The sequence below is a fragment of the Euleptes europaea genome, chromosome 15 (genome assembly GCF_029931775.1).
Source record: "Euleptes europaea isolate rEulEur1 chromosome 15, rEulEur1.hap1, whole genome shotgun sequence".
NCBI lineage: Eukaryota > Metazoa > Chordata > Lepidosauria > Squamata > Sphaerodactylidae > Euleptes > Euleptes europaea.
This window is the reverse complement of record NC_079326.1, coordinates 12536388-12557454: the sequence shown is the minus strand read 5'-3', so window position 1 is coordinate 12557454 and position 21067 is coordinate 12536388. Positions and strand designations below refer to the sequence as shown.

Here is a 21067-nt window from a genome sequence, read left to right as displayed (position 1 = left end):
GTAGGAGGCAGTAAGAAGTCATGGTGGCCGAGGTGGTGGCTGCAGTGTCTTTTATTGAACTGCCACTGGGTTGACAGAGTTAATTTCATCAGAACATGACATAAATTTCTGAATTTTTGCTTCTTACAGGAACAAATTTGATAGGAACCTTAATATTATTTTAACTGACTGTAGAAAACTGATTCAAAAGAAGAATGAGGTTTAGCCACTAAAGAAAGTGGTTCGTAATTATCAAGAATCTTTGTAGATGTAAATATGAAACTAATGAAAATTAAATGACCTCTGCTGTCTTAGAGAGGAAGCAAATGAGTTGAAATGAGGGATCTGCATGAATGTTGCTTAAAAGTACAGTAACTAAAGCTATGTGTGAGCACATAATCAAATATTACAAGAAAATCATAATATTCATATTGGTTAACTGGTTAGGGATTACTCTGTGTCCATTCTTCACAGGCAAGTGTTAATGAATTAGGTTTTAGTATATATTGGTGGATTCAATAATAAAGCTGTTACAATAATAGGAAATTCCCTCAACAATTCCAGAGGAGGTCAGATGTGAAATTGCTCAACTTATTATCCTGAGTGGGTGATCATGAACTGTGCTTGGATAATCAGACTCTAGGATAAAAATAATGTTTTGCATGGTGTTACATTGTACAAATACTGGGTGTGGAAAATTAGAAATTTCCAACCAATTAACGTCTAGGTAACGGAGTTTACAAGGAAAATAAAACAGAAGTCCAGTAGCACTTGACAAAATTTGTTCCAGCATAAGCTTACCATATAAATTTACAAGTAGATAATTTGCTGGAAATAATGCAGTAATTCAACCAAAGAGCACTTACATTCATAACTTGCTTAGCCTACGGAGCTTGCCCCCCACTTCAGGAATGGGCTGTAAGTCAATTTTCCTTACAGAAATCTTGTATATTAACATGATATGCTATGCTATCAAATACTACTGATTGTTTTAGGAAACTGGTCTGTATTATACCCTAATGAACATATTAATGGGGCACATAATTCTATGCCTATTATTCTGCATATTTCATTTTGTATATTATACCAAATTTTGGGGGGCAACATTACATTCTCACCTGATGTGAAAAAGGTGCCTGTCTGCTGCCCACATATCCAGCTCTTGTTTGAAATAAGCTGCAGTACTGCAGTCCAAATTCTTCCCACGACCTGAGTTCGATCCTGACGAAAGTTGGTTTCAGGTAGCCAGCTCAAGGTTGACTCAGCCTTCCATCTTTCCGAGGTCGGTAAAATGAGTACCCAGCCTGCTGGGGGTAAAGGGAAGATGACTGGGGAAGGTACTGGCAAACCACCCCGTAAAACAAAAGTCTGCCTTGTAAACGTCGGGATATGACGTCACCCCATGAGTCAGGAATGACCCGGTGCTTGCACAGGGGACCTTTTTATTTTGTTATTTTTTTATTTTGCCTTTTTATAGGGACTTTAATACCATATTTAAATGACTTTGAGACAATTTTCTCTAATCTTTAGATTTTGGGGTGTTTTTCTTACATTTTGGGCGGTCCATTCCTGAAGGGGAGGCAGTTAGGCAGTGGCCGGGAGCGGCGCAGCCATGCCACCTCTGCAGAGACTTCCCAGTTGCCAAAAGGAAAATACCCCCACTGACTGCAGCAAGGCTGAGCCACCAAACAATGTGGCATAGCACAGCATGAGGGGACGTTCCCAGGGCAAAAGGTGTTAGGAAACTGCCTAAAGGCAGTTCTGCTCCCAGGAACATCCCCGGAACACTCCTCTACACACACAGATGTGGGCTTTCCCTTTCAGGAATTCCTTTCCAGCATGTCTGTGCAGGCAGCGGGGGCCAGTGCAGCTCCACAGCTCCCCAACGCCGGCATGTTTGCCCCCAGGATGGTGTAAGTGCCCCTTATCCCAGGTTAAAGGGGCCCTTATACCGGCACAGGGTCACACCAGCTCCTAAGGACAAACACACACACCCAGGATTGCAGCCTAAAAGTAATATCCCAGCTTTAGGTGTTTTAGGTGTTCCAACCAGCTTTTCTGATAATTTCATTACCCTGAAGCAAGTTTGAGTTGAGAGAGCAGGCCTCTTTGAACAGCCGTGTTAAATAGCAATTTATCCATGAGAGTTAATGGTCTGGTTATATCTTGATTTCTTTCAGCCTTATTAATAAACTCTCTTATCTGAATAAATTTATCTGAATTACTCTACTTTTAAGCAACCTCCTAATAGTAGATGAACATATTTTGCCAACGACCTAGTCCCATGGTTTCACTTGACCGTCTACACATACATCAGTAAATCTTTCTAAACCAGCACACTGCCTTGGTTTAGAGTTCCCCAGCATTCCAAATGAGTGGAAATCTTTATTATGAATCTGTTGAGTCAACAGAGAGATATTACCAACAAATTTACTCCATATCTTATCCCAATACTTGACCTAATATGTCATAATCTTACTACATCCATTCTTTATTCATTTTTTGATGACAAATCCAAGAGGATAGTGGGAAATTAATAATTTTTAGTTTGACTATCCCAAGTTAAGTGACCTTCATCCTTCCGGAACCATTCTAGGATAATTTTCAACAATGAGGCCACATAATAATTAACAATATTGGGAGTAGGTAAATATTCCTTAACAATATTGGGAATAGGTATTTTTTTTGCACCCAGAATATTTTATGAAATGTTCTTTGAATTTTGGTTAATTCACTTTGAGTAATCAAATGTGGCATGGTGGAGAACAGATATAAATATCTTGGCAAAATTTTCATCTTGTACTGCTATACTGCCAAGCCAAGATATTTTTAGCTTAGACCATCTGAGCGAATCTGCCTTAGCTTTAGCGTTAATTAAGTCTAAATTAAGTCTAAATTATGTACCATTAATTTACCTAGATTATCCATAATATTTAGACCAAGATGTTTCATATCCTTAAGAAACCAGTCAGAGCTGAAAAGCTGGGATAATTTCTTCTTTATCGTATCTGCTAAGTTATATCCCATCAACACTGATGCAGATCTATTCGTTTTATACCCGGAAACCGCACCATAAATAACTGTAATTTTTCAAAATACTTTGTGGCTTCTATATAACAAACCTGATAATGATGATAAAAATGATGTGGAAAAGCATTGGGGAGAGGATCGCTCCTTGGGGAACCCCCCATACTAAGGTTCACCGGATAGAGGTCTTCTCTCCTAGTGCCACTCTCGGTCCCCGACATTGGAGAAATGAGATCAGCCACTGTGGGGGTGTCCCACAAAGTCCAATGTCAGCGAGGCAGTGGGTCATCAGATCATAGTCAACCATGTCAAACACTGGCAATAGATAAAGCAAAACCAGCAGCACTGACCCGCTTGATCCAGCTGTTGTCAGAGGTCATCTGCGATGGCGACCAGCACAGTCTCTGTCCCATGGATGCAGAGCGGAAGGGGGGCATGCTGGGCAGTATGTTGTGTAGGGGCCAAAACACCTCTGACAGGTCCCCCAACAGCCTCTCGATGCACACCTGTCCCTTCCTGACATCCCTCTTGACAGCCCCTCTAGGTGCCCAGCAGCTGCCAACACAGACACTGTCAGCACTTCCAGGGCTGGGTATCTGGGCTGGGCCAGCCGCAGGCCCTGTGCCTGGGGTCTAGGCAAGGGGCCAGAATCCCCTGCATCACCCAGGGTACCAGCGGCTGCACCACCCCACTCCGGAGGATGCTGCTTACCTCTGGTTCTCACACCCTCCTCAGTCCCTGCTGCCCCCATTTCACTGCCATTTGAAGATGTCAAGACAGTCTGCTGCATGGGTGTGCCCTGAGGACTCTGGAATGCCCAGTGTCTGCAGGATGACTGACCCGGCCACCACTGCTTGCCTTGTGGGGGTCTGGGTGCAGAGGTGGTCCACAAATCAGCTGCAAACATCAGGGCAAAGGGTCCTGAGGTGGGAAGAAAGAGAGCGGATGTGTGTACCCATGTGTGTACCCATGCGTGTACCCATAACAATCTGCTTCAGGGCCAACATCCAGCCTCTCTCAAACCCCCCCCCCCCAGCAGATAGGCTGTTGTGGTCTTGCTCCCTGTTGCTTAATTCCATCTCCTCCTGGTTGGCACAAGAGGATGGTGGTCTGGGTTATTGGGCCCTGGGGTCTCAGATGAGCACCCTGCTGGGGGAGATGGGGCTGCCACATTGGTGGCGGCCCCTTCCTCCCTTGGCCCTGGGTTTGGGTCCTGGATGCCCTGGGGACTGGCCCTCCCAGCACCCCACATCAGGCACTTCTGTATATGATCCTGCGATGGCATCCCCACTTTGAGAATCGCCTGCAGGGAAAAGGGCAGGAGTCTGCAAGTGATGGGAGTTTGGTGAGGGCAGGGGCAGAAGGGGGAGGGCCCCCACAGGGTCAAGGGGGCAACAGGCCCCTCACACTCATCACACAACTCCTTGATGCCGCAGCCAGCCACTACCATGGGTGGTGTCACCGGCTGCATGATGGCCACAGCTCCAGGCAGACCCTCTGTCACTGCCCACTCATAAGGGACACCCTGGGCCATGAGGGCATGCACACATTTCTGAGCAGGGCCAAAAAAAAACATTCCAGTGCTTCAGGGTCAACAACTCCATCTGGTGGCATGTCCCAGGGCAGAGACTCGCTCCGCTACCTTGGGCCAGAAGGCACAGCAGCATGCAGGGGCAGAGCTGGTCCCGGCAGTCACTAGGGCCACTCTCGCATGCTCCACCGTCAACCTATACAGCAGCACCTTCTTAGCTTCTGTCTAGTTAGGCTGATGGTGGCCATTCCCACTGCCAGATGTTGGTGTGGCCATGCCACCCACACATGGGAATGCAGAGGTGGGGCAAGGCACCATGGGAAGCCAAAGAACCCCAGGCGTCACCCCACTTCCCCATGTTCCCACGATGGACACCAAAGATTAGGAAGAGGCTGCCCGGATGGGGAAGGTGTCTGGAGTGACAGGGGGTAGGTAAAGGTGGAGCATAAGGACAGCTGGGCCACAGGGGCCCACCTCCTTTTGACTGTATTGAAGCAAGCAATTCTAGTGTGAATGAATCTAAGTTATGTTTCCTGGTTTCTTATATTTGCCTTTGTGTTGCAGAACCTCAGGATGGCATTCAGCCATGGTTCATTAGCAAGCCAAGATCAGTGACGGCAGTTGTTGGGCAGAACATCCTTATTTCTTGTGCCATTGCTGGAGATCCTTTTCCTACAGTTCACTGGTTCAGAGAGGGGCAGGAAGTCACCCCAGGAGCAGGCTGGGAATTTCTGCAGAATGAAGACGTCTTCACGTTGATTATAAGGAACGTGCAGCCCCGTCATGCTGGGCAGTATGAAATACAACTCAAGTATGTTGATAGTAATGACAGATATGGTGCAATCCTAAATGTGATTTCTGTGAAGTATTGCCTTATAATTATTCCTTTCAATTGCATGTCACTTTCACTCAGAGCACACTATTTCTGTCTTGTTAGCTGTCCAGGAAAAGAAGGGGGGGAAAGGTGGAGTGGGAAAATATATATTTTATTTATATCTGTGGGATCTATAGATATAAATAAAGCATATATTTTCCCACCACACTTTTGTTTTTAATTCTCCTCCTGGACTCTGTATTGGTGTAATTCCCTTCTTCTGTATCTTGTAAATTGGCTGTTGCATACGCTTTAGCCAGCGTGGTGCAGTGGTTAAAGTGTCAGACTAAGATCTGGAAAACCCAGGTTCTAATCCCCACTCTGCCATGGAAGCTTACTGGGTGACCATGGGCCAGTCACACACTGTCAGCCTATCCTACCTCACAGGGTTGTTGTGAGGATAAAATGGAGGAGAGTAGAATAATGTGAGCTGCTTTGGGTCCTCACTAGGGAGAAAGGTGGAATATAAATAAATAAAATATACTGAGGTTACACCCAGTGACAACGAACACTGGCAGGTTTCATGTACAGGTGTTTGATTCAAATATACTCTGATGTAAGCACTTACCATCCATTATTTTCATGGCCTCCTTAGTGACTGGGCTGGTTTTAATAACTTTTACATGGACTTCTCTCTGTGCGTGTTTTTCCTACCCTGTTTTGTTTCAAAACCAAAATCACCTGTACGGGCTGAGAGGTCAGATCAGGGAAAGACAGATAAAGAGAGGCTGCTTAACTTTTCCCTATTCCATCATTTGTCAAGACAAAATAATTTTGGTGGAGATTAATCCAGGGAAAGAAAGATATTGTGACTGTATTTTCCTCAATAGGTAGAAAAAGCTGTTGTGGTCCTAGGGGCAAGAGAGGAAGTGAGAGTGAGAACAAACCAAATTTACCCCAGATTGGGGAAAACAAGCCAGAGCTTTTATTGAACACAGCTGATGAAGCGATGGCACAGCATAGGGGCGATCCAGCACTGGACGACCTGCTTGCTGCCCAATGAACCCTGTCTCCCCAGCCCATCTGCCTGGGGGGAAGCATGCAGAGTGGCAAACTTGGGGTCCCCCATGAGCACAAGCTACTGCATGGTTTCCTTGCCACCAGGTGAGCGCCATCTTGCAGACCTCGAGCTGGGCATGCCACTGAGTGGCTCCACCCCCAAGAACAAACCTAAACAAAAAGGGAGGGTGGGAGAGCCAGAAACAACTGAGGGGGTGAGCGATGCAGGAGCCCGACCAAATGGGAAAGGGGGGGCAGGCCAGCACAATGCAGCAAGTTCCGGGCTGCCTGGAACTCCTCCCTCCCTTTGGAGAAGCAGCATGGCCAGCCAACCTGCACAAGGACCCCTGCCCTGGCTCCATGATGCCAACTTGGAGCCACCAGGGCAGCCTTCCTCAGCTTGCTCCAGCCCAGCCCTGCGGCCACAAATGCATCTCCCAGGTAAGTCTGGGGCCGTTGCCTTTGGGATGGTGATTTTATCTTGAAAAACAACTTGGAGACAAAAGGATCAAGTAGACATTCTCCCACCTTCACTCTGATTTTTCAGACAGCACAGGCTCATTTAAGGTATGATGAGAAAAAAATTCAGTGATATGTGAATTTTGAATCTCAGCTTTATGGTAAAATTAGTAGCCCAGGAAACCTTTCTTTATATTTGTGTCTCATCATAATAAATGAAGAGGATTCACTTCTTGACAAATTGTTTGACCAGTTTTAAATTATGGCTCCTATTCTGCTTTTTTCCTATTTTGTTCTTATTGTTCTATCACACTCACAGCCATCCTACTCTTCAAAACAACCATTTCTAGTACCAAGCATTTAGGGTCTTGCAGAGCACATTTGTCTGCCTGTGTGTTCACTCATTATTTTTGTAGGATTTGAATTTACATCTTTAAAGGATATACTTGAAACGTTGTGTCAACTGTAATGCTTTTGACTAGTGAAAAACATGTTCAGATTTCTTCCTCCAGGGCTGATCAAATATAAAACTATATTCCCTGGTATGGTCTTAATAAACATAGTTATACAACTGCTTACTGATAATATCGTTACACGGTATTTACTGAACTTCCCCGCATTGCCTTATATGGTTAATATTTTGGGCTTCATTCAATTTTGTTAAACTTCATAACTTTTTTGGCCTGGGAACACTTTTAAAATAAATGGTTGCCTTCTCTACCTTTTTAGTGTAGTTTGAACAATTAAAAAATAGTTTCCTACACAGCCTGATGGTATACGTTTTAGGGGAAAGTAAGTCCTGCTGTCTTCATTGGGTTTTAGTCACAGGTGGGTATGCACAGTATTGCAGCCATCCTAAATTTTTCTACCACCATTTTACTACCCCTAGTTCTGTGTTCTTTGAGCATAAGCTTCTTTTTTTCTTTGTAGTCAAGTCAAGTTTTATTTCGATACAATATCAGCTCTAGGTAAAAATCAAAGTTAGGTTAAAATAATAAAATAAAATAATAACAGTTGATAATTCTGGAAGGAGTATTTGAAGAAGATGTAACACATTTCTTACATATTCAGAATTTCAGAATAGGGCTGGATTTGCTATGGCTGATACAGTAATTAAGCATCTGTTGAGTTTGCATTGAGTTGAGACTAGGGCTTCGTTCACTAAACCATGGTTTATAAGACATGGTTGATTAAACTTTGGTTTAGTGTGACGTATGAATGCTGGCCGTCCCACTAACTTTGTTTACTAGGAGGGCCATAAATTAGGATTCTTAGCCAGAGTTGTATTCTGGTTTGTGAATCCTGGTTTATAATAATTCTGGGAAGAAAAAGAGGGGGCCGCACCAAAAGAAAACAAAAGTGAAGAAACAATTGGTTCAAGGGAAAGAATATTTTAATAAGTTCTGGAGCTAGGCACTAGCTGGAGATCTCCCGCTATTACAACTGATCTCCAGCTGATGGAGATCAGTTCACCAGGAAAAAATTGCCGCTTTGGCCATTGGACTCTATGACATTGAAGTCCCTCCCCTTCCCAAACCCCACCCTCCTCAGGCTCTGCCCCAAAAACCTCCCACTAGTGGCAAAGAGGGACCAGGCAACCCTATCTGTAGCCCCCGCACGTTTCACGTAAGCTTCTTCAGGGGGAATCTTTTTCTATTTCAGCCGTTCTAAAGTAGAAAAAGATTCCCCCTGAAGAAGCTTACGTGAAATGCACGGGGGCTACAGAACTTATTAAAATATTATTTCCCTTGCACCAATTGTTTCTTCGTTTTCATTTAGTAATAATTCTGGTCAGTTATTTAATCTGAATACAGGAATTCTGGTTTAATTACAGCTGTGTGTTCTCACTGTTTTAAGCACAGTTGCAATTACAGAGCAGCCAAAATGCCTCTCCATGCCTTGCCTCTCTGGCTATGGTGGGCACCCACGAGGAGCAAATGAATTGGGATTTCCAGCAGACTGCTTACTGCATTAACTGCCTACTAACTGATTGCCTACAACAGGGGTCGGCAAACTCATTAGTCAAAAAAGCCAAATATCAACAGTACAACGATTGAGATTTCTTTTGAGAGCCAAATTTCTTAAACTTAAACTATATAGGTAGGTACACTGTTTATTAACTTAATAAACTTTAATTAAAGTTTTAAGTCTTAATTAAACTATAGATACACTGAATAAAACTTGATATCATACTTAATAGTGATCTTATTTATTGATAAAAATTAAATTGTAAGTCCCTGCCATTTCCCCCTCCCCGTCCGGAGTCCTCGTCTGGAGGCCTGGTCTACCGCCATAAAAGCCTATTGGTAGACCTGGCCTCCGGCTGAGTCCCATTGGGAGGCCATGTCTACCCATTGGCTTTCTTGGCAGTAGACCTGGCCTCCGGAGGCCCATAGAAGCCAATTGGTAGACCTGGCCTCTGAAGGGAGACTTTTTCCCCTCCTCAGAGTCCAGGTCTACCGCCAAGAAAGCCAGTGGGTGGACATGGCCTCCCAATGGGACTCAGCCAGAGGCCAGGTCTACCAAAGGAAGCCCGCCCCGCCCAACAGCTGATGGGTGGGGGGGGAGGAACCGCTGAGCCGCCCGCCCAGCAATCGCGCCGCTAGAGGGGAGGGGAGGCTTTAGCCTCCCAACCATTGAGGGCAAGGGAAAGGGGGACCCGGCCATTCTCCACGACGGGGGTGGGAGAGACAGGGCGCCAGCTCTCTCTCTCTCTCAGGCGCGCCGGCTCCGCAGCCCGGCTGCCAGCGCGAGCGGGCGCAAGAGCAGGGGCTCCGAACCAAGTTCGGAGAGCCGCACTCAACGGGCCAAAGAGCCGCATGCAGCTCGGGAGCCACAGTTTGCAGACCCCTGGCCTACAACATTAACTGTGGTTAGTTCCTAAAACAGCTGTTTAAACTAAACATGGCTAATCATGTTGTCTGAATCCAGCTTGGGTCTGGATTTTGGGTGTAGTTAAGATTTGGTCTGGTTTGAGTTTCAACATATGCGTACTAATATTGAAGTCAAAAGAAGAAAAGGCAACCCTTGTCATAAGGAGTGACCTGGCAGACTGAATTGGTTCATCTCAATAGTTATTCGGGAGAACCAATTACCAACTGATGAAAGGATAATTATCAATAGCTGACATAGATTCTGGAAACATGGATGACCCTAGTTGCTTGACAGATCACCAAGCTTAGCTTTAATTTCTAGAAATTGAGAAGTACAGGGAGCCAGAGCCTGCTCCAACCCTAGAGGGCCTGCCTTGCAGGATTCCCCTCACTTTCAAGCATGGGTTACTTGGGTGTCCATATTTTTAAAATGTACCCCAAGTGCTTTTCTCTAAACTCATTCAGGTAATCTGCAACCAGTTGACTTAGCTTCGTATCTGGATAAAGACCAGGCATGGAGCTGAGGGAAGGAGCACCCGGGGCAGGGGTGTGCCATGCGCTTATGCGCTGGCATCAGGCACTGGTGGCCAGAGGCAGGGACAAATGCCCTGGGCAGGGCGCCTGGCAGCCACCCCCACAGAAAGAGAGGGAGAGCAGCAGCCAGCAAGCATGGGGAAAAGGAGCAGTGCAGCACTGCAGCATGGGTGCAACTGCCCACCCGTGGCCTGGCTTGTGCTCGCTCCATGTGCCCATCTGCCCCGTAGCTCATGCTGGTTGGTCCTGGGTGTGAGGAGGGGGCACCAGAAGGCATCCAGAAAAGAGGAGCACCACTGTAGCCCAGTTGATGCATGCACTGCCCGCCCTCAGCTCAGGTGTGTGTGCTGCCCAGTGCCCCCCCCCCTCCCCATGCTAAGGACTAATACGAGCTGAGGGCAGGCGGGCTGCATGCGCACCAGCCAAGCCATGGGTCGGCAGCTGTGCCTGTGCAGCGACTCTTCTCACCATCCCATGTTCCCTCGCTGGCACACACACCCCTTGTGCCCGGGGCAAGTGCCCCCTCCAGACCTCCCCCAAGATCCAGCCCTAATAAAGACATCTGCATGCTTTTAGACATTAAAAATAATTGGCAAAATTTTCCTTTAAGACATTTTGTGTTGACAACAACAAAAAAAGTTATGTTTGAATGGAAAAATATCAGCAACTGCTTTAAAAACACTGTCATGTTTGGCACAATATAGCACCGTAAAATCTGTAAACTACTCCCCTGGGAGTTTTTAGGCCTTTTTGTGGAGAAGTCTTGAAGGAGCACACCACATCTTAATCTGGTGGAACTTCCTCCAGTCTAAAAAGCCTTCTTTCAATTTATGAGGCTCTTCCATTGAAGGGGAAACTACTGAAGCTGGAGGAAAGCTCCTTTGGCTGGAGGAGGTTTCAAACTTTGCTCAGTGGAGTTGTAGGGTACAGGCCACTAAATCCTTCCAGGCTACAGTGATTATAAGAGCCCCATGGTGCAGGGTGGTAAGCTGCAGTACTGCAGTGCAAGCTCTGCTCACGACCTGAGTTCGATCCCGACGGGAGTCGGTTTCAGGTAGCTGGCTCAAGGTTGACTCAGCCTTCCATCCTTCCGAGGTCGGTCAAATGAGGACCCAGCTTGCTGGGGGTAAAGGGAAGATGACTGGGGAAGGCACTGGCAAACCACCCCGCAAACAAAGTCTGCCTAGTAAACGTCAGGCTGTGACGTCACCCCATGGGTCAGGAATGACCCAGTGCTTGCACACCTTACAGTGATTATATAACTGGGAAGCAGATAATGAACCCAAAGGCAGGATCTCTGCTATTCTGTTTGATACAGTACTTTCTCAATGTGGATTGAGACTGCAATGTGGGGATAGAAAGGGCTTCAGCCCTTCTCCCATTCTGTTTTCCCTTTGTCAGGGGGATGTCTGTGTAGCCCATCAGTACACGCAGAAATGAAAAAAGTTGTTAGATGTATGAAGATGTACGCCATTGATGATGCTTGATGGCATATATTACAATAGAGGATGAAGAAGTGGAGCAAATTTGATTGTAACCATGTTTGGCTGCAGATCAGGGGTCCCCAACCTTTTTGAGGGTGTGGGCACATTTGGAAGACTGAGACAGTGTGGTGGGCACAGCACGAGATGGCTGCCATACAATGGCTGTCACAGGAGGCAGAGCCAGCCATAAAATGGTGCTGCAGCTTACTTTCAGTCACACAGTGAAGATCCTTGTGCTGTGGTGGCAGCTGCTGCCAACGCAACATTTTTAAAAAGCTGCACAGCCAATCAGAAGCCTTGCTGGGCAAAAGCCCCACCGGCCTCACTCACTTTCTAAAAACACTTGGCAGGCTCCAGGAAAGGTGTTGGTGGGCACCGTGGCACCCACCGGCACCACATTTGGGGACCCTTGCTGTAGGTGATAGATTGTGTGTTGTGCTCTAGGTGATAATTGGTGACATGTAAATATATGTAATGTTTGTTTTAAATAAGGTTCTGCTGATGAGTCCATCATGTAGTTGTATTGTGGTATCCAGAAAATTGACCTGTTATGTGGGCGCAGGGTTACAATTTGTAATATGTATGGTCTGGGTTCCCCTGACCTGACATCTCATGGTCAGGGTCAGTTTGGAAATCCAGACTCTCTTCATATTACAAACCATGAGATGTATTGGGCATAGGGATAAGGTTGGAATATGTTTGAGTTGGGCTGGAATTGTGTAAGCCCTTAGTTCATATAAAAATGCATTGATAAATTTCAAGTGGATGAAAGGTGTTGGGGACAGAAGCTAAGGAAGTGCTGCTCCTAGTCACCTGTATGCTCATATTATGGAGCCACACAGTGCAATGGCTGTACCATTAGCCCAAACCTTGGTGGCAAGTTGGAGTGTTGCATTATCAGAAATACATTTTCTAAAGGGTTATAATCTTGTCTTTGTGGGAGATGTTGGTGTATAGATAATCAGAAGCCACAGTGACCAGGCTTGTGTTTTCTGGAAGATTGTCAGTGAGTTGTAGTTTCCTCGGGAATTCAATAGTATCTCACAGGGATGTTGGTGGTATAGGGACTGAGGATAGAGCCAGAACTACCATGATTATACCATAATTCCTGAAACAATGGGATATCACAGGTTGCCAGGTTTGTGTATTTTAGATTATCTGCTATGTGAAATAGATTTGGTATCTGACCAACACTCCTTGGAGGAAAAGTAGGATATAAATATAATACATAAATTAAACTGAGATTCAGGGGCCTGCTCTTGAGTGTCTTAACAGTTAATGTAAAGGTAAAGGTAAAGGTCCCCTGTGCAAGCACCAGGTCATTCCTGACCCATGGGGTGACGTCACATCCTGACGTTTCCAAGGCAGACTTTGTTTGCGGGGTGGTTTGCCAGTGCCTTCCCCAGTCATCTTCCCTTTACCCCCAGCAAGCTGGGTACTCATTTCACCGACCTCGGAAGGATGGAAGGCTGAGTCAACCTTGAGCCGGCTACCTGAAACCAACTTCCGTTGGGATCGAACTCAGGTCGTGAGCAGAGCTTTTGACTGCAGAACTCAGCTTAACACTCTGCGCCACGGGGCCAACAGTTAATGTAGACCTATATAATCAGTGGCTGGTTAATTTATAGAAATTATATTCCAGTATAATCTCTGCCATGGTGATTTGGAAGAAAATATGGGTTTATCAGGATCTATGTGTTTGGGTTTTTTAAAAAGAGATTTATGTTCCATCTCTGAACCTGGAGTTTCTTGGGGTGCCGTATATTAAAAAATCAAATTCAAATCGGTTAAATAGTTTCTTTTCGCTCTGGCACACCATTTTAGATGCTGCAGTTTTACTCTAATCCATTGTGAAGGCTGAGCATAAAACTATGGTTCAATTCAAGGATAAAATTAAATGACCTTCTGGTTTCTTTTACTCCGGTATCTCTGTTTTAATGATGGATTGAAATCTCAGCCATTTTGGAAAGCAGAATAGGGCTCATTAAAAAAAGAATACCCCAGGAGGTTCACATGCTCCTATTTCTACATCCAATGTCCTGAGAATGTTTCCAAAGATATAAATCTTTCAAAATTAAAAAAGAAATCCTTCTCTTCTAGTCATGAGGTTGAGCTTAAACCAGGAAACCCCAGAAAATCCATCCCCTGATAGAATATCTCCTCCACCCTTAACTGCTGGCAAAGGGTCAATCCATCTTTTAAAATGAAGGACTCCTTAGAATGTGGTAGCAATATGTATATAAGTGCCCAAAGCCGTGGAATCTGGCTCTGTGTGTGTTTGTCATCTCTGAAGGAGGATAAACCATTTGAAGATGCATCTGCTATGAAGAATAACATGGGGGTGGGGGAGAGGGGAAAGTATTTTAATTACTTCTTTTAATGGGAGTCACTTCCAAAAAGGCATCTCTGGCATTCCTCTGCAAAAGGAAGAATAAGTGCTCAGCACCATATATGGTGACACTTTTATGTATTTTTTTAATATAAACAAGTACAGGCTGAAACAATCCATGAGGATTGATTGTGCTGTTTGGCAGGGGAAGGGAAAGGGGGGCAGGGAAAGGGGAAAGAGACCCTGCTTTTAATATTTCAGCATTAGGAAAGTTAAAAGCTTGGACTTCTATAAACAAACACTGGGACAGATTTTAAACACTGGGAAGGAGTTTTTCCCCCTTTGCTTGGATTTTCAGATTCTGAGATTTATTTTTCTTTGGTTTACTTATTTTGGGAGGGCTTTTGTTTCTTTTTATTTTTGAAGTATGTTAACAATGTTTGTATGGTTTTCACAGGATATATGAATTACACAAAAACAGGGAGAAAATCTTTGCAGGGGGGAACGATAAGCAAAGTATTTATCTTCTGTGACTCAGTGATAGAACATGAAGTGTGTATGAGAGTGTGAGAGAGATCCTTTATCATTGCTGTTTGTTCAGTTTCCAGCAAGCAGACAGACAGACAAAATACAGAGAATTTTGTGTAACTTTTTCAGGAACCAAGTTGGAGAATGCCGCTGTCAGGTGTCTTTGATGCTAAGAGAAACTACAGTTGCCAGAGAAGCAATATTCAGAGAGTAAGTACAGTTCCCAGGGACTTACATGGGTGGGTGCTATTTTTTGCTCAGCTAATTTTCTTCCCTTCTAGACCCAGGTTGGCTGCAGTTCAGCCTAATCCCCAAATGTGATCCAAAAATTGTTTTCATCATACAGCTGAAGCATAGAATACCAAGCCTGTGTGGAGAAGAACTTTTTTTTTGTACCCTTATATGGTTCCTGAAGTCATCACTGATGCAATAAACTAATGGAGCATGCTCTTCCAATCAACCTTTCCTTCTATAAACATATTTTGTTCTGGCTCTGAGGTGGTTCTTGGATATTTTAAACCAGCTCTGTTCTTGCTTTCTTTCTCTTTCCCTCCCCCCCCCTACACCCAACCCTTCTCTGCTTGCAGTGGAAGGCAGACGGAACAAAGAGATGCTAACGATCATGATACGCTAACGTTCAGGAGCACTGTTGGCTTCAGAAGGAGTACTGGTGAAGCCCAGCAAGTTGAGGAAGAGCAGGAGGACGTCCGAGGGGTTCTCAAAAGGCGAGTGGAAACCCGAGAGAGCACAGAGGAAAAACTGAGGCAACAAGAGGTTGAACAGATTGACTTCCGTGACATTTTGGCAAAGAAAGTCAGCACCAAAAGCTTTTCTGAGGAGGAGCTGAAGGAAATTCCAGCTGAACAAATGGACTTCCGTGCTAACCTGCAGCGGCAGGTCAAACCCAAGGCCTTGTCGGAAGAGGACAGGAAAGTCCATAGTCCTCAGCAGGTGGACTTCCGTGCTGTGCTGGCTAAGAAGGGCACACCCAAACCACCTGTATCAGAAAAGGCACCAGCCTCTAAACCAGCCACCCCTGATTTTAGATCTGTTCTTGGGGCGAAGAAAAAGGCACCAACTGAAAATGGAGGTCCCAGTGCCCAAGCCCAGAATACCAACTCCAGCTTGGAAGTGGAGAAACCTGGCACCAAGCCCAAAGTACCAGATTCCAGTGCCAATGCTAAGACACTACCAGTGTCCAAGACATTGGACAACAACACCACAACTACCAAAACACCGAATTCAAGCACAACTTCAGAAACTAAGAATGCCATCTCAAAATCTAAAATGCAGAACACTAGCACCAACTCTGAAGCCCAGACTACTAATGCCAGTTCTGAAGTGCTGAATTCCAAACCAGGGGAGAAAGAGGATAAGAATGATATTAACTGTGAAGATTGCCCAGTAGAAGATGGAGGAATAATTGAAGAAAAGGTAGAGGATAGCAAAGCAGAGCCTAAGAGAACAGCGCCATCATTTACAGAAAAGCTAAAGGATATCCATGTAACAGAGGGTGAAAAACTAGTCTTGCAATGTCAGGTTTCTGCAGATCCACTTGCTGCTGTCACCTGGACTCTGGATGGAAAAGTCATCAAATCATCAAAATTTATTGTCCTCTCCCAAGAAGGTAAACTGACGAAACAGCAGGTCAACTTCATGGCATACTGCTGTTTATTGCCTACTTTTTTATTTCATTTTTAATTCTGTTTATGTATATATTTTAGTAGGATCCCTGTAATTGTTTCCAACTCTGCCTTTTGTTGCAGTTCAGGAAGCCAGGAACAGTATTACTGAGCATGATTTCTTAAGGTTTGCTTCTCACAAATAGCAGGTGTATATTTTAGTATGGTTGCATCATGTTAGGTTCTTGTTGAATTTCACTTTATATGTTGGTTGTAAAAGTCTGAAAACCAGGGTCTACATCAAGAGAGGATTCAATTGTCAATAATAATGAATTTTAGCTTAAGTGTCCCTTTTAGTACCCACAGCAGGTATAAGTCCCACCTAAATTAAAATTTTAGGATGCATCTTGCTTCAAAAATATGAGCAGAGAAGGAAACCAGAATGAGTGGGAAGAGTGGAATTCATAGTGTTAAGAAAATGTATTAGAATTCTAGCCAAGTTAAGAATCCTCTGAATTCACTTTAGTAACATAATACTTAGTATGTTCTTCTCAGATGTTTTAATTTCTAGCAACAGCAACATTGATTATCATGTTGCCTTACAGATTTCTGCAGCATTTCAAGGTGTATATGTGTGTAGCATTTAATCACAATTATTTCCTCATACACTGCCAATGTATTAGAATTCAGAATGTGCCTTTTGAAAGGAAGGCTCCTCACTGAACTCATAGAGTCAGCGTTAGCCAGAAGGCAATGTAGTACCACTTTGTACAAAGAAGCAAGACCCCCTCTACCAATTGTTCCTACCAGTTTAGACCATGCAGATAAGTTGTTCCAAATTCAATGAGGGAGGAAAAATAGTACCACAGATGTCTGGAATGCATGGGTTAAATTTGACAGATCAGACTGCCTTGGATAATTAAGCCATGCAATGCAGTACAGGAAAAACTTTTTAAAATTAATGTAAACCATGGTCTCAGTTCAGCCTGGGTTAATTAGAACGCAGTCTTGAAACTCATGTGATACTATGATTTAGCTTTGGGCCAGGCATGAAAGCATTATACAGATTTAAAATAATAATATGTTACATTTCTGAAGAGATACTGTAGTTCCTTTTTTCCTCACTGTCCAGAGGTGAGGCAAATCTGTCCAGAGAAGTGGGGAAGAGCTTCAAGGTCAGAGGGACAAGGTTGGCCCCAACTTTTTCTTTCAAGAAATTTACTGCTAGATTTAGTGCTTAGTTGTTTCTCAAATTTCTCTGCCTAGGCATTGTTGAACCAAATGGTGTGTGAGATGGTAACAAAAGGGACACTAGGGATTGGGTCTAGACAAATCCTTGGGTACAAGGATTTCTGCTCAAAGAATTATGGCGGCTGCTATGTTGGTTGGTTAGTAAGTCATCCAAGAGTTTACTTTTCTTTGAATGAATGTTAGTCAGGGAGACGTGACAACCAGCTTAGTCTTGTGTTAATTGTTGTTCTTGGTGTAACCATGATATTTCTTTAAATGCTCTGTGTTTTTATACTCTGTGTTTATATTGGATTGGATCCTGTCTATGCATGGAAGAATGCCTTCCTTCTCCCAAAGCAGACCCAAATGACCCCTAAAATGCTGGTCCTGGGGGATAGCCTCCCCCCCCCCGAAACATGTGGGAGAGAGTTGGGGGGCTGCCACAGGAGAGGAGGAATTGCCTAGCCTCTTGTGTGGATCCTTTCAACAGAATCCAACCCAACGTTTATATCTCACCTTTCCAAAAACATTTTTTTCTAAAACAGATTAAAATTTTAATTAAAATGAAAACAGTGGGTTGGACCTGAGAAACAGCATTTCAAGGAGATCAGTGGGCTACAGCAGGAGGTGGGGAGGTAGGAGCAGTTTGTTCTACTGACAGAAACACCCAGAAACAACAGATACCAAAAATGCAGGTGATAAACATGCCAGAAATCTAGCCCTAAAAGACAGAAATAGCAACTTAACTAAAAAGCTTATACAAGAAAACCATTGTAAGCTGCCATTTAAAGTTCAGGAAAGAGTCAGGTAAACTTCTTTAGGGATCATGTCACATGACAACAGTGCTGCACCAAAAAGGCCCTATCTTCCTGCCTAATTCTTTAAATTTGGCGGGGAACTTGGAGAAAAGCCTCTGAAGTGATCTTAATATTGAGTGAGTATAAGTAAGAATAAGCAGTCCATTGGGTATTATGGTCCACAAGGACTCATAGGGAAGGAGGGATCCTCTTCCTGCCTACACTTCTTCTTCCTTGTCTCTGCTTCCTTGGTAGTCTTCCTTCTCCTAGTCACCATCCTCCTGATCTTTCTTCTTTCCTGCTTCCTCACGCAGGAACACCTGGTGTTTCCTCCCCTTCACTGCTCTTCCTACCTACTCCCTCCCCCTTTGCAGCCCTCATGGTTAATTTTTCCCCTCCCATCCTTTTCCCCGCCCCTGCTTCTCCTCCTCTAGTCACCTCATTCCATAGGTAGGTACCATTTTGGGTTGCTGTAGTCCAACCCTGTGTGGTGAGTGAAGCCAAAAGAGAGTGACTGGTTCAAAGTCACCCAGTAAGTCCAGTTTTCCCCCTATATGTCTGCATGGGCCAGTGAGAGCCAGGATGGTGTAGTGGTCAGAGACCCAGATTCTGGATCTCACTTGGCCGTGAACTCACTGGATGACCAGTCACTCTTGGCCTCACCAGCATCACAGTGTTATTGTACCACCACCCTTGAGCTCTTTGAAGGAAGTATGGGATAAAAAAATTCTTTATTTTTTATTTTATTTAAGATATTTATAACCCACGTTTCTGTGCAATTAGGGCCCTCAAGGCAGCCAACAGTTAAAAGATATTAAAAGAAAATTTAAGAACAATGTATATAGGTAAATTAGCTAATTAAAACAAATGGAAGGAGAGTCAGTAAGGGAATGCCAAACAAAACCAACATTTTCAACTGCTGGTGGGATACAGTGATGGGGGCGGGGAGAGGACAGATGAATCTCCCTGGGGAGCCAATTACACAGTTTTGGTGTCACAACTGAGAAGGCCCTTACTCTGGTTGCCACCTTCTCACCTCAGATGATAAAAGTATTTGGAGTAGATGACTATAATGGCTGGATAGGTGCAGATGGGGAGTAGGCAGGCATGAAGGTATGCTGGCTCTGAGTTGAATAGGGCCTTAAAAGTCAGCACCTTGGATTGAGTCCAAAAACAAAATTGGAAGCCAGTACAGCTAGAATAAGTGGTATAGACTTTATGACCCACTCAAGCCACATTCTCACTGCAGCATTCTGTACCAGTTGTCATTTCCAAACACTCCCATGTAGAGGCATTGCAGTAAATTAACCTGGATGTTACCAGGGCCTACACCATGGTGGCAAGATCTTTTTCTGCCCAGGAAATGCTGCAGCTGGTTCACTGGCTGAAAGTGGTGGAAGGGGCTCCTGGCCACTGCCTGCCATCTGCTTATCAAGCAGGAGGCCCAGGGCCAGCTGCTTCCCCAGGCTTCAAGCCTGCTCCTTTGTGTTCCCACTGGTGAGAAAGGCAAGGGAATAAATACATTTTAGGGGGAGAGCAGCCCCATCCAGAACAGGAGACACCTCAGTTCCTGCCTCAGTCCTTCCAGCCCACCAGTAGCAGCTCCATTTGATGGGATTAAGCTTCAGTTCATTGGCCGTTACCCACCGCAGAAATGCATTAGATAGAGAGGTGGTATTCTTTGGGGAGGAATTAGCTACCTCCCAATATTTTCTGCAAACCTTGGATTTCTTCCACATTTGCATATACCTTAGCCCTATGTATCTTGGTGTAGTGGGAGGTATTCGGGTAGTGGAGTAGAAAATCTTACTTGATTGTTAGATATCTACGTGAAATCTGGCATTATGAACTCTGCACATAAATAAACTCAAAGCCAATGGGGAGATTATAACACCAGACAGGCACATTGAAAATGGCTATTCCAAGCTGGCAATCTTGCTGCCATGTTGAACAAGTGGAAATCTCCAAGCAGTCTTCAAAGGCAGCCCATGTAAAGTGTGTTGTTATAAGTGAATGGGTGAACAGGGCAAGCCTGTCTGTGTCCATGAGGCATCATAACTAGCACACCAATCTTAATGTTTTGAAAAGCACTACATGCCACTGAGGACATCTGATATTTAAAATGAGGGCCAGTTCTAACTTTTTTTAATAATTGAAAATTGCTTTAGCCATAACATTTGTATCCCCAGTTAAATGTTCCTGTATTAATACTTTTTTTCTTAACTCTAGTTCTTGCTGAACTAGTAAACCTATATCTGGATTGTACCATCACAGACTGCAGGTATAGACTATCGTGAGTGATGTTGCACTAGGCAATAAAATCCCAGGCACACAGAAAACAAGGTGTTGTGGAGAAAGCTTCTGCGGTATTGATTCAATCTGGGGAGGCTCCATTCAGAGATAGTAGCAGACCGAGCAAAGTTGACTATCTCAGAACTGGATCTTTGACTTGCGTCTGCAGCCCTGATGTGTCATGGAACAAATCAGTATCACGGAGGCTGCTGCATATGTGTTCCAAATGACATGGACACTCATGCATTTGTTTTCACACTGGAGAGCAAGCATGGTGTAGTGGTTAAGAACGGTGGTTTGGAGCAGTGGACTCTGATCTGGAGAACCGGGTTTGATTCCCCACTCCTCCACATGAGCGGGGGAGGCTAATCTAGTGAACTAGATTTGTTTCCCCACTCCTACACACGAAGCCAGCTGGGTGACCTTGGGCGAGTCACACTCTCTCAGCCCCACCTACCTCACAGGGTGTCTGTTGTGGAGAGGGGAAGGGAAGGTGATTGTAAGCCGGT

At 44.6% G+C, this 21067-nt stretch overlaps 1 protein-coding gene across 2 annotated transcripts in view; it reads left to right on the top strand.

Annotated features, from left to right (window-relative positions):
- Positions 1 to 21067, top strand: part of MYLK (myosin light chain kinase) — a 160921-nt gene that overhangs the window by 65727 nt on the left and 74127 nt on the right. For both annotated transcript variants that reach the window (XM_056861086.1, XM_056861087.1), the window contains exons 13-15: positions 5102 to 5348; positions 14747 to 14827; positions 15205 to 16244. In XM_056861086.1, the coding sequence (XP_056717064.1) occupies positions 5102 to 5348; positions 14747 to 14827; positions 15205 to 16244 (1368 nt within the window). The remainder of the gene's footprint in view (positions 1 to 5101; positions 5349 to 14746; positions 14828 to 15204; positions 16245 to 21067) is intronic.